The sequence below is a fragment of the Ruditapes philippinarum genome, unplaced genomic scaffold, assembly GCF_026571515.1.
Source record: "Ruditapes philippinarum isolate M1 unplaced genomic scaffold, ASM2657151v2 ctg8621_1_1_1_1, whole genome shotgun sequence".
NCBI classification, from domain to species: domain Eukaryota; kingdom Metazoa; phylum Mollusca; class Bivalvia; order Venerida; family Veneridae; genus Ruditapes; species Ruditapes philippinarum.
Window position 1 is genome coordinate 25,130 of NW_026863913.1, and position 15,004 is coordinate 40,133.

General features: G+C 32.1%; 1 protein-coding gene and 1 long non-coding RNA gene across 3 annotated transcripts; one reads left to right on the forward strand and one right to left on the reverse strand.

The window, feature by feature from the left end:
- Positions 1-734: 734 nt before the first annotated feature.
- LOC132723813 (jerky protein-like) lies at positions 735-4,423 on the forward strand. Its single transcript, XM_060708598.1, has 3 exons — positions 735-758; positions 3,373-3,441; positions 3,845-4,423. The coding sequence occupies exons 1-3, from the start codon at positions 735-737 to the stop codon at positions 4,421-4,423; spliced, it is 672 nt and encodes a 223-aa protein (XP_060564581.1).
- A 4,226-nt stretch (positions 4,424-8,649) lies between these two features.
- LOC132723810 (uncharacterized) lies at positions 8,650-13,479 on the reverse strand. 2 transcript variants are annotated; one of them, XR_009624795.1, is made up of 3 exons: positions 13,025-13,310; positions 11,612-11,708; positions 8,650-10,865 (listed from the first exon to the last, which is right to left on the reverse strand). It is a non-coding gene; the product is annotated as an uncharacterized LOC132723810 (long non-coding RNA). The 2 variants fall into 2 exon arrangements; XR_009624794.1 differs by lacking the exon at positions 11,612-11,708 and having other exon boundaries at positions 13,025-13,479.
- Positions 13,480-15,004: the final 1,525 nt, after the last annotated feature.

The window sequence follows — 15,004 nt, forward strand, 5'->3', positions numbered from 1 at the left end:
CAAAGGGGAGTAACTATGTAAGAATTTGGAGGTTACGTACCTAGGAGGAATCGTACCACTGTATAAATGTACCAATTAGGAGGTTCTATCCATCTTGTCTTATGAATTTAGAAGTGCAGCTTAACGCATTCAACACTCTATATCTATATATTTATATTATATATAAATGAAGCTTTTACTTCGTGGAAATGTAATTCACTCTATGTCTTTATCTTTTAACTGAAAATGATATCATATATATATATTATTAACTTCATATAAATAAATAAGGCAAAGCATGAAAGTGATCTCTTTAAGAGAAATTATAGTTCAAATACATTTCACTACAAGTTTAGCTTTCAAAAATTTATTAATATGGTCATAATATAAACAGGAGTCTAGGTATAGTAGCTATTTTTTACACGGATCTTGCAATGAAAGAAGAAGCCGACATGTTAACTTATATATATGATCATATTTAACTTTAAAAATCCTTAATGGCCAATAATTTTGTATGAAATGAAAAAAAAATCACCATTGTATAAAAAATAGGTTCTACCGATATTTAAACTCGGATCGCAGTTCGCTGGATTCAAAGTCAAGAGTGATAACCATTACACCATAGAACCTGTACATGAACCATAGACATATATTATCTATAAACACATATGTTGTTTATTATCAGTTTATCAGGTACGTTGTCACAAATTTGACAATCGGACAGATCATAAATTAATTATAATGTGATTTGTAAGATGGTTGACAGACTTGACGATCGGGTGAATGATATTATTTGGTTATGGTTATCCCATATCGTATGCCGTCTTTCATATACAAGTCATAGACATTTGGTTACGTGACAAAAAGCCCTTTGAGAGATTGTAGAACTCAAATTTAATTGAATGTAACCAGAGTCTTTCTATTTGAAAGATTCTGATGTAACGATATTTTAACGTATATACTTTTTTTTAACTTTTCATTTTTCCATTTTTAGTAACATTGAAAATCAAAGCACATAAGGCGCTGAATTTGCTTGGGTCTCAGACTGTCAGAAAGGTGAAGGTTGTGAGATTATAAACCAATTTGTTTTTGTATAGTGCCACCAATGCTTTCCAGTGTTTAACTGTAGTAAATATTGGCTATAAGACTAATTGCAACACAGATAGTCAATTCAACTTAAACAATTGAAAAAATGGGTTGTTTCAACTAGGATTTGAACTCTAAGACCTCTCGACTCATAAGCGAGCGTGCAAACCCCTCAAACACGGTGAAGTTATATGTTAACGGCCTGAAGAAAACCATATTATTGTAAATTAGGGTTTGTAACTCTTATTATTTCGACGCTAAACCTGTTGTTTAACACAGATGTAAATAATCATGGAGCTTACTGTAAGCATGTATTTCTATAAAAAATGAAACAATATTAGAGATCTTCGACTATTCGGGAACTACTTTGCTTGAAAATTAATGCGCCTGTCATTTGACAATCTTTACGCATTGATCTCCCCTGAATATTTCGGCGTTAGTGTACATATAAAGGGAAGAAACTGCTTAAAAAGTGGATTACTTTAGGCATTTGCAATTAACAGCATTTGGCTCTGAAATATCGCTACCATTATTTGTTTGGTCTGACGACCCAAACAAATAAAAAACCGACAGTTTTAGAAGACTTCTAGGTTAAAAAATCGTTACATTCAATTGAATTGAGTTCTACAAACCTCTCAACGGTTTTTTTTATCCCGAAACCAATAGCCTATGATAAAGCATGTTTTATAAGAGACATATGAATGACAAATACAGTTTATTCTTCTAAGACAATATATTTACCATAAACTATAACTGTTAAACAAAATATTACTAAAGTATAATGTTGACATGGCAAAATCTTAAGCACTCTTAATAATAAGTTATGCAATCTCGTGGCAGTTTAACACCGGTTTTTTCTTCTTTGCCTATAGTGACAAAATCACGAGGAGTGTTAAAATTCACGTTTAATTGCCTTTCAGTGCAATAAACTATTAATACAAAGATTGATTATTAGTTTTCTCTATGTATCCAATACGATTCCGCCCCCAATTTATTTAAAAGTTATTGTAAATAAATTGAAATTGAATCGATTCCGCCCGTCCCTACCGTCATATTGGAACCGACGAAATATATAGAAAATTTCAGTGATATAAAACTGATAACTTCACTGTTTTAAACAGTAAAATTATCAATTTGATAATTTCACTGTTTTGAATTTAAGCCCCTTACGTTGTTTCAGTGAAATACCTGCGTGCACAGTACTGGGAACGTTGTATTATTATTAGGCGCGTTTTTCATCCAGTACGTATTATAATTAGGTTTAATGTCTTTTTAAAACGTTTCTTTGCATATAATAAAAAGAAAATTTTTTAAGTATAGTGTAAGATCCAAATATATTTCACCTTGTGAACACCAAAAGTTCATATTTCACGAGTGGCTGCGCCAAATGACAAAATGTTTTATCACATAGTTTACATCGATGATTCTTGTTGCCAGTGTGTATTGTCATATGTGTATTGAGAGACTTTTGTTGAGAAAATGCTTCATGACATATGTTACATACAGTGAGTTAGCCAATTGCGGGTCATAGCCAATAACTGGTCAGTCAGTAATTTAATAAATTATTTTACTTAATATTTTGAACTTAAAAGTGTTATAACCTAACAGTCATGTGCATTTGGATGTTAGCTACTCGACAGCGAAAAAAAAATGTAAACATCCGGATAATTCTAATCAGATTCATTCAGATGCTTTACTAAGCGTTTCCGTTTGTCGCGAAATATTGCGCCAGTAACAACACAAATTCGCAGTCGCTGCCTTATTGCCGAAAACCCCCAAAAGATATTAGATCAAAGCTTGTAGGTATTTGATACCCAATGTGTTAACTATCTGCAGCAGCAGCCGTTTAAAAAATGCATGATGAATTATAGTGATAGCGCTGGTCAATTAAATTGCATCACATTGCCCAATAGCGTGTCATGTAGTTTTCCAGGAAGGGACCGACTAAAAGTTATTCAATAGGTTTTAGAAAATATTTTTTAAAGCAAATTTTGGTTTGTATACAAATAAATATAAAATTTAATTCATTTATGTTATTATTGCAAGTGAATTGTGCAGTCCATGCTAAAATATGGTGTTTTATGTAGTATAAACTGCTGCAACATTGAAATAGCTCTTGACTAGATTCTAAAATATTATTTTTAACTGTACAGTAACTTCTTTATTTTTAAGTTATCCATTTTAAACTTCAAATACATGTTTTTTATCATCAACCACAGGATGTGTGACAAAATTTATTACTTTATCACTCATTTTTTTACAGAATTATTTGACAAGCTCAATTTTTTACTTGTTTTATTGTTTCAGATTCTAATGCCTAAGGGAAAGAGAAAGAGTGTTCAATGTAGTCCAGCCCAGAATGCAGCCTCCTCAGTGGTAAAAAATACAGAGGGAAGCGAATGAGTCCTTGGAAAGTGCAGAGAGTGAGACGAGCCCTATACAGTGTAAGTAACAAGAGTATGTCACTAAGAAAAAGCTGCATGTGAGTATGGACTGTCGTACGGGTTTTTGCAAAGGAGATACAGTGGGGAAACAGACATCAACGCTATGAAAGGTCCTGCTACTGTTTTCACTGAACAGGAAGAAACATCTATGGCTGAGTGGTTAAGTGAGATGGCCCAGAGGGGCTTTGGCCTCAGAATGTGTGAGTTTTTAGACTTTGTTCAAGACATTGTTAGAAAAGAGAAGCGTTAAACCCCATTTCTTGAGGGGAGACCAGGTTACAGCTGATATCAAGGATTAAGAAACTGGAATGCACACATAATTGGTTTACGCTCAGAAAACACCTCTTGAACTGAAGCGTTCAAAACTTTCAAAAGAGACACTTGATGAATGGTACACAAATTATAAGGATTTCCTGATCAGTAAAGGTTTTCTGGAAAAACCAGGTTGTATTTGGAATGCGGATGAAACTGGCTTCAACATGGGTGCAAACAAGAGCAAAGTTATAGGTCCATCCCGTAAGGATATTCCTGTGCCTCAGATAAGTGCTGGAAAGCAACGTCTAACTGTGATGTACTGTGGCAATGCTTCAGGACAAATGATGCCACTAGTTTTTGTTTTTCCTGAGCCCAAGCCTAGAGCATATGACCCATTAAATGGAGCTCCAGAAGGAAGTTATATTGCCTATACGAAGAAAGGCTGGATGGACGGCACAACATTTTCAAAGTTCATTGATCACTTCGATAAATTTGCCGTTGTTGAGCGACCTGTTGTGTTACTATTAGACAGTGTTGGAAGTCACATTAGCCAAGAAGTGTTTGTGAAAGCAAAGGAAAAGAACATTGAGCTGTATCGCATTGTCCCCAATGCGACACATTTGATGCAACCCTTGGACAAAGGTGTATCGGTCCTTTGAAAACGAAATGGCACTTGGTTGCTAGAAAATTTGCACGTGAAAACCCTGGAAGATGCATTGGGAAAGAGATATTTTGCCAGAAGTTAACAGTGGCTTTTTTGAACTTTTACAAACCTCTGACTGTTATCAATGCCTTCAAAGCTTCAGGAATTTATCCAGTGGATAGCTCAGTTATTTCAAGTGAATGTCTGAAACCCGGGCTGACATTCTGCAATGATAAGTCGAAGAAGTCTAGTACATCAAAGAAGTTGAAGTAGAGGAATATCTTGAACAAGTCAAGGCAAAGGGAGCACTTGAAGTATTGCAAGAAACGTTATCTACTCCTGTGCGTGAAAGATATCAATCACGGTTGTCTGAAGGCTATTGTCACAAAGTGAAAGTACGTTTGTAAATCTTGCATTATATTTTCACGCCGATCCTCATTTTTACTCTATATTCATTGATGTGAGATTGCATCATCTTTTGTTTAATTTAGAGTTTTCGGGTGAAATTATTATTTAGAGTATTTTTATGGTTTGCATAAATTTCCATGTCTCAATTTAAACATTTTGCCGTTTATTTCACAAAAATCCTTTCAGTAATAAGAAAGTTACATTTTTGTTTTATGAACCAGATATATGTATTATGTCTGTATTTGAAGGACGGGCCTTTATTTTACATAACTATTTTTCCCGCCGTCCAGCTTTATTTCGTGCAAATCGATTTTTCATGTTTTGCACGATCCGTTTTCCCGCTCAGTACTCAGTAGTTTGCTATATAATGACTAAATTTTAAGTGATATATTGCAATGCACTGGACGTTATACAGGTCACTATGACGGTGACAGACAAATTATATTTGTCATAAAATTACAGCCTGTACAAGGTAAATTTAATTTTCTAGTGATTTTGTTTCATAAATTTTTGCTATTTCGTAAAATACTATTTTCTATTAGAATTATAGTTTATTTGATTCAGGTTTAGTTATTTGGCAGTAATTTATTGTTTTCTAAATTTTCTAATTTTTTGCAGATTAAATTTTAAAAGCTCTTTTTATTCTAGTGTTTCGCTTTTGCAAATTTATACCGAGACATGTTAATTGATGTATGTTAATTGAAGTTTTAATTATATTGTAATTGTATAGGAGTTATGAATATTTTATAGATATATATATATATCTATTCATAAATAATTTTATTATGGTTCTACCGTATTTGTGTAACTTTATGTAAAATGCTGCAGTATCGTAATGATTTGTTTCAATCAATTTAATTTACGTTATCATCTTACTTCATTTCATTTATCATCAGTTTTTGTTATAAGTAAATACAACGTATCTCTAGAGAAGGATCTTCAGTGGCATGATTTTGGAAGACGTTTATTTATTGGTGGTTATTATGTGGCGTATATTTGAATATATTTGCAACGCAGTATTATGCGGATGTGATTGAATTTTTGTTCCACGGAATGTATGGTGTACTATAGTGGACATTTTGTTTATTCAAAGAAGCACGTTATTTTATTGGAAACCGACAAAGGCCGAGTCTTTTCCAAGGGACTTTATTATACCCTTATGTTTGATTATCATGGAACTTATCATGTTTTATACTTTGTAGCTTCTTATTTGAGGACACACCCGAAGATGACACGGGCCCTCCACACGTATGTCCATGGCTAAAGGGTGACGCATGCCCTTGTTCAGGATCCTATCCAACTGTGCCAACACTGTATGAAGTACAGTTACGCTTGATAAGATTTTATACAAGATCCCCGCCATTGTGACGAATTTTGTTCAACAACGCCACCACTTTATTGAAACATCATGACAGAAACTTTACGGGAGAAATAGACTGAGATACGTTGATAGTGTTTGTTTACGCAGTGACTTTTCATCTATAATCATTTTTCATTTATAAATATTCATTTCTTGTAAATAAATTTGTATATATTTTCTGTTCTGAGTTGTTGGTTGTTTTAGATAGCAATTGTGGTCGGCCTGGTATCCCATCGTAGTCTCTATTGTGACAGCTATGACATTGAAGGCCAGTCCCCCTGTTTTGACATTTATAAAAAGTTATATCAGAAAGCAAATCCAGTTAGTACTGCTGTGTCATCTGATAGAATGATTAAAAAAGTGGATTGGATTTATTAGCAGATGTGGCATTTCAGTCATACAATGATCCCCGATCGAGATGCTGATAATAATATGCAATCAACTGATGAACAGACCAAGCAAAACTGGCATACATGAAAAAAAAGAGTAAAACAAATCTATGTGAGAATGCCTTAAAGAAAGGAAAGTCTAAGATTAATGGAAGCAAAAGAAATGCACCAGGGAAAAAGAGTAAAACAAATAAAGTTAATAAAGCAGAACTGAGAACAGACTTTTGTAAGGGGTGTATGGCTACTTGGGAAGAAGATATGTCATATGGATTTGATAAACTGTGAATGCAGTGTGATGGCTGTGATAGGTGGTTGCATGCAGAATGTGTTTCAAGACCTGTTGATAAAAACCCAGACTTCTTTTGCCCAGATTGTCAATAAATGTAAATTAAAATTTTATTACACAAAGTATGAATTAAAGAATAATAGTTTTAAACCTGGCTAGCCCATAAAAAATAAATAAATGCTTTAATGCTGTGCTACTGTTTATTCTTTTTTCTTAACTTATACTCATTAGATTACTTTTTTATATAAATAAATCTATTGTTAAATATAATTTTCCTTTATTTATGAAATAATTTTTATTTTTCAAGAAACTTCAGAACAATCCATGGTCCTTAAAAAGTCAGTTATCAAAGGGTATCACGCTTTTCAAATAAGACCACTTTTCAACTACACCCCCAACACGTCTAACTGTAGAGCCTGAATATACAAATAACCATGATACTGATGCCTGCTTGGTGTGATGGCCGCCACTTGAGTCATTCCAAACATTGTTACATGATAGTGTCACTGACCAACAATAGCCACCGCCGGGCTAGAAAAGTTTGAACATATCTTAACGTTTACTTTTTATAAATTTAGTTAGTCTGTCTTGTCACATTAGTTTTGTTTATATATTTTATATATATATATATGAATACAAACATTACGCAATTTCTAAAGATAGCAACATTACGCAATTTCTATAAATAGCAACAATGACGCAATTTCTAAAAATAGAAACAATGACGCAATTCTATAAATAGAAACAATGACGCAATTCTATAAATAGAAACAATGACGCAATTCTATAAATAGAAACAATGACGCAATTCTATAAATAGAAACAATGACGCAATTCTTGTTGTTGTTGTTAATACACACGCACGCACGCACACACACACACACACCAATAAATATATAATTATGGTCATTTAATGCACAAATCTGAGAAAATTCAGTAATTTAACCTACAAGGTCAAGGTCATTAAAGAGCCAAAGCAAATGTGGGTTTCTTAAACAACGATGTCTGGTCCTTAAGAATGTTCTGTTATAATATGAAGTTGATCCCTTCAATAATAGCAAAGTTACAGTCAGTTACCGCCAAAACAATGAAAATTTCAATAATTTGACCTTCAAAGACAATGTCATTAATGAGTGAAGGTCAAGGTCTTTCGGTATATTTTTTACAGTTATCTTTGAAGATTATTATGTTCAAGTTTCAAGACAATCCATTCAAAAATAACAAAGTTACAGCCAATTATAGCAAAAAAATGAAAATTTCAATAATTTGACCTTCAAAGTCAAGGTCATTTATGAGTGAATGTCAAGGTCTGTCTAGTTATTTTAAGGGATATCCTTGAAGATAATTATGTTCAAGTTTGAAGACAATCCACACAAAAATAACAAAGTTACAGCCAATAATAGCCAAAAAAATGAAAATTTCAATAATTTGACCTTCAAAGTCAAGGTCATTTATAAGTGAAGGTCAAGGTATGTCGGTTATTTTTAAGGGATATCCTTGAAGATTATTATGTTCAACTTTGAAGACAATCCATTCAAAAATAACAAAGTTACAGCCAATAACAGCATGAACAAGCAAAAATTGGACTTTTAACCTTGAAGGTCAAGGTCATTTATGGATGAAGGTCAAGGTTAGTGTGGTCTACTGAAAGGTCTTGTCCAAAGGGTTGTTGTGGCCAAGTATGAAGACAATACACCAAGAAATAAAAAAGTTATGATCCAGGTACAAGTTTGCGGACGGCAACGGCAACGGCGACCTGACTATAACAATACCTCTACTTTTTTTTCCAAAAAAAAAAAAAAAAAAAAAGTCGAGCTAAAAATGCCAGCTACGGTTGCAAAATGTAGCAGGACTTCCAATTGGCCATGTTCCACGAGGGATAGCTGGTTTTTTTCGTACAAAGGACATATCGAAGCTGAAGTTACCGGTGAGCCTACTCAGAGTTTCCCACCATGGCCGGCTCCAAGTTCTGAAGGTGGTGGGGTTGTGTTGCCATGCAACTATATTATATTTCACCCAGATATTGAGAGTAATTTTCAAAAACTTTCTGTAATGTTAGATAAAATCCCAGAAGGCCATGCTATGACACTGAACAAGGAATAAACATGTGTAAATTTTCAACTCTGTAAAAGCCAATTAAGCCTAACAATGCTATCATTATTTTTTCAAAGTCTTGTTATTTTAAGGCTATCACTTTATTTTTTCAAAGCTTAGTTATTTTTAATGTCAATTTTGCACTTTCCAAAAGTTACTTATTGGTCATATTTCTGAACCATTTTTAGTTTCCTTTTTGCTTAGGTTTAGTACAGTAAAAGTTAATTAGTATTTTGTATTAATTTACTTGCTTTATCACAATGATTTAATATTCAAAGGTATTTTTATCAGATGATAAGCATCACATCATATGATATAAATCCCTATTACAACATACTTAAACTCATTTTTGCACTTTCGACAGAATTATTAATCTTTCATACACATAATGTGCCTGTAAGTGACTGTACATGTTACATGTATTTTGTTATAATTTTGTTTGTTTATATCACAGAGTGTACTCAATAAGAGAAAAACAATTTTGTTATTCTTAGAAAGTGTATCCTCATAATGACAACATAGAAGAACATGCACATTTCTTGAGACTGCATTTTAAGCTTTTGATTCACAAAAAATGACTTGTGTTACAGTTAATTTAATGGAATTTTACATAGAATGTGCACAAAATTGCTTCGATGAGCTGCTTTGTCCCCTGTAACCCTGAAAATGAAATAAATATGTTATCTACACAATTTACAATTCATTGAGCAGATATCTAGATCAGCAAAACTATAATCATTATTGTTTTTATCACAATCATGCAGCTGTCACTTGGATTTTTTACTTATTGGTACCCCTTTCACTTTAATACTCAGCGGTAACACATAGTTGTGTAATATTTTCCTGGTTAAGGGAAGAATTTGACAGATAATTAATGTTTTGAGAAAACCCCCCGTTCGTATATCACGTGACCCGCTAATGACCGATTTGATCCGCTATTGGCATGTTTACAAAGGGTTTGGAAATGGTAAATACACCACGATGCATTCAAAATATGAATTCACAAGAAGTATACAGTAAAAGGGGAATAAAAATACTTCTTATCATCATACATTTATATATGAATCTAAAAATCGTTCGTTCATAAACACTAAAAGTTTCGCTAGTGACCCGCTATTGGCCAACTCACTGTACATGATTTATCTTGCCAGTATGTATTGTCATATGTGTATTTAGATTATTTCGTTGAGAACATTTTTATCACACATTTCACATTGATAATTCTTCTTGCCACTATGTATTGCCATATGATTGATGAAATTACTTTGCTGCTCACATATGTCACATTTATGATTCTTCTCACCAGTATGTTTTGTCATATGGATATTCAGAGAAATTCGGTGAGAAAAGGTTTTGGCACATGATTCTTCTCGCCAGTATGTATTGTCATGTGCCTGATCAAATTACTTCGATAAGAAAATGCTTGATCACATGTCACATACATGATTCTTCTCGCCAGTATGCATTCTCATATGTCTATTCAAAGAACTTCGATCAGAAAATGCTTTATCACAAATTTTACATACATGATTCTTCTCGCCAGTATGTATTGTCATATGCCTAATCAAATTACTTCGAAAAGAAAATGCTTTATCACATATGTCACATACATGATTCTTTTCGCCAGTATGTATTCTCATATGTTTATTCAAATAACTTCGATCAGAAAATGCTTTATCACAAATTTTACATGCATGATTCTTCTCGCCAGTATGTATTGTCATATGTGTTTTCACAGATCTTCGTTGAGTAAATGTTTTATCACAAATATAACATCTATGTGTCATTTTACACGGACTGAGCATCTTATTTCTTTGAACACCACTTTTTCGCAATTCAGGTGATAACTTCTCACAAAGTGTGTCTTTGTTTAGATTACTGTCCATCATGTCAGCTTTTATTTCCTCGCTAGAAGTAAGACCTGGAATTAAAGAAATCATCACACATTTCACTAGTATGATTCACCTTATATTTACAAATCTTAACATTTTACTACAGGCACCCAGGGTCTTAAGTTTTGCTTGCACTGTACAATGTACTGATATTGGATATTCATCTTACTAAGTAAATGCATGTGGAGCTGTCAATTAAATCGATATATTATGAAATAATAAAACTAACACGCTTATTTTAAAATTTTTTGCTGATGTATTCTATCAACATGCTGAGTGACATCATCAAAAGCACGCAACTCCTTTCATAAAAAGACGCCACAATTTCGTCCTCGGAAAGAACAAAAGTTATCTTATATACATGTAAGATGAATGTTTGTTCCATTGTACTTTAATTTTAAGAATGATCTGCATTCTTTAGATGACCTCATTTCTGCTATAAGAAATATTTTCTAATTTTAATGCGTAAGTAATAAGGATCCAGTAGAAAGTATAGCATTTTTTCCAGGAAAATGAAATATGCATTGTCTCTCATAACAGACAGGAATGTCTGACTCTCTGAGTAAATTGTACACTTAAATAGCAAAACAGATTCCCTCAGGTCAAAAAGTTAAGTCTACACAAGTTGCATTAAGTCTGCAAAAGTTGTGTAAGAGTATTATATTTATATGCGGACAAATGGTTAGACATTTAACGTGCACAAAAAAAAATTCCTGCTTGCATATTAGATAGGATTTTAAAACGTCCACTAAACAATCTCATTTTATATACCCACTTTAAAATGACGCCAGTATGATGCTTTTATTATTGAATATTGCGTTCTTAGATCAGAAGCTGCTCTGAGAGAAATATGGAAATAGAAATGTCCTTATCTGAAACAGGATTTATATGAGACTTTAAAGAAAAAGGTTGCTACAGATGGGTGTATTCAGCTTTCGGGTAGTTCATGGTGGGAACTCGACATAGCCTTGTTTACACTTTAAATAGTAACTTACCATGGGCAAATTGCAAAATATCCATGTATGTACCAAACTCATTGTAAGATATTTGTGGAGTAGCTCCTGTTTAACAGTAGAAACCACTCTCCGATATGCCAGAAAAATGTCTTAACCGCATTTTGTTTGCTACTTTTCAACTGGATTTATCTTCAAATAACATTACACACAACATTCCTTACAAATAGATGACTATCATATATCTACTTATATTATCAAATAGTCAAGCTGAAAATAATATTGTTTAAAGAAAATTCTAGGTTCTAAGGGGAGATATTGATAATTCTGAACGTATTGCTTCTACAGTTATTACAGTCAAACTAAAAAAAATGACCTTTTAAAAAATCTAGCTAAACAACATTTTGAGGTACGTTACAGATTAAGCTCTTGGGAATTACACGTTATGAAACAAGTACAATCTTTAAAGTGTCATCTGCTACAATAAATGTAGCAATTTGTCTGCGTAAATTTTTAAGTTTTCATTTATGAGAAAACAAAAGATATTTTATTACCTTGATATAATATAATTCAATAAACTGAGATCATATTTAACACATTCATATAAACACATTCTTTTATCAAATACAAATAAGACAATTGTCTCATCAACAAATTCAATCAAGAGTTTTGTCTATCCATATTCTAGCACAATAATCATTACAGTAGTAATATTTATCATCAAGCAAATTTATATACAAACAAATCTAGCCTATACGAATTCATTATTGTATAGTTAGTTATACAAACAGATATTAGGAGGGATAGGAGTGTAAATGTGATCTACTTGCCATACAAATACAGTTAAAATGAACTAAAACTTGAAGAGATGAAAAAGACAAACATGTTTACAATACCACCAAGAATATAAGTCACAAAACATAATGAATTTATCTTTTGTTCAAAGTAAACAAACTTCTGTATATCTACATTTTTTGCATAAAATTATTCATATAATGATATTTTAATTATTTTCTTACAAAGAACTTATTTCTTAATAACATAGTTCGTTATTTAGTTCGTTATTATACGCCCCAGAGCTATGTACACTATGTACCGGAAAACGGCATTTAGCTAGATTTTCTAATTCGTGAATAATAAACGTTTGTACTCTCACAGAAAAATAATAATATGTTTTTTATTCAAAAACTTCTATCAAATGAAACTAAATCTATAAATATTAATCATTCTTTTACCTGATATTTCTATGAGAGAAAACTGTAAAACGTAGTTTTTGTGCAGGGTCAATGACGATCATTTATGAAAGGGGAGTAACTATGTAAGAATTTGGAGAGGATACGTACTATGGCGGAATCGTACCACTGTATAAATATACAATTTTTGGAGATTTAGGGTTTCATTTCGGGTATGTGATAAAATGTTATATTATATTCAAAACTAAATTAATTAAACTTGTTAAATAACAAATATCATGATCACCAGAGGCTCGAACAATAATCGAATAATTTAATTCATCTTATCTAATAAATTTATTAATGAAGCCTAACTCATTCATTATACCCTCTATTTATTTATATTATATGAAAATGAGAAGCTTTTACTTCATTGACATGCAATCGCTCTATGTATCTATCGTTTTACTGAAAAAGAACTTAAACATATAATTTTATTAACCTATAACTACACTTAAATCCACATATACATTCAATTATCTGACGAATGACAAGGTAAATATATTAACTTCAAAGCCTAAAATCGTGCTCTTTAAGAGAAATTACATTTCACTACAAGTTTAGCTTACCAAAATTCCTTCTATAGGACAACACTAAATTTATAAATATGGTAATTAACAGAAGTCCAGCTATAGAAGCTGAAAAAATATAATTGTAGGCCTATATATATGTATATCTTTTAAGATATATATTTACACGGATCGTGAATTGAAATGTTGCTTTATATGATCATATTAAACTAAAGAAATCTTTTTTTGGGCCAATAATTGAGTATAAAATGAAAAGATAAAAAAAAATCACAACTGTTAACAAAAATTAATGGGTTAAATTCTAGCGAGAATTGTACTCGGATCGCTGAATTCAAAGTCCAGAGTGCTAACCATTACATGATAGAACATGTAAGACTTGATAATCTAACGAATGATATCATTTGGTTATGATAAGCACATATCGTATGTCGTCTTTCATATACAAGTCATAGGCACTTGGTTTCGGGATAAGAACCCTTTTGAGAGCTTTTAATTGTAGAACTCAAATTCAATTGAATGTAACGATATTTTGACGTAGATGTCTCCTTTCCAAAAAGCATCATTTTTCCTTTTTTAGTAACATAGGAAAAATGACGGTTTAATTTTGATAAGACTTCTACGTTAAAGAAATCGTTACATTCAATTGAATTTGAGTTCTATAAACCTCTCAAAAGGGTTTTATAATCCCGAAAACAAGTGCCTATGATACAAGTGTGAGTAAAGAATGTTGTATGAGAAACACAGGAATGACAAACACAGTTTATTCTTTTTAGACGATATATTTACCATAAACTTTAAGTAATATTCTTCAGTGTTTGAACAAAATATAACCTGCAGGACCAGATCTAAAGAACACTTTATATAAGTTAAAACATTTTCACGGTATCACGTGTCACCTATACGAACATTTACCAGCTACTTGAAATGAACTCTGTCAGAAAATTTCTTTTTCTATCTCTTTCATTCAATTATTCATTTATATCTGGCAATAAACACATGCACTCTTTTATGCGGATTTACTTCCTAATTGTGGCCAATGGGAGGCAAAAAACTGTGGACTGATTCCTATTTAAATACTTTAGATCGTTTTAACATGAACACCAATGACACAAATCAGTCGCTGTGTTTTTTAGAGTCTTTTTTTAATTGCAATAACATTCTTTTGTAATCATTAGAATGTAAATTTATACCTTATAGTTTTATACAAGTACATGTATTATTAAACAAGAAGCCGAGATATTATCTAATGGTATGCCTAAAATACGAAAGTGACTTTATTGACGAAGGTGAGCGAAAGTGACCTGCAATTTTATTGTAAAAGTCTATTAAAACGCTATAATTCATATTTTAAAAGTCACTTTCGCTCACTTTCGTCGATAATGTCACTTTCGTATTTTAGGCAAACCCTATTATCTATTACTGATTGGAAAGATCCATCTATATTTCATTTCCA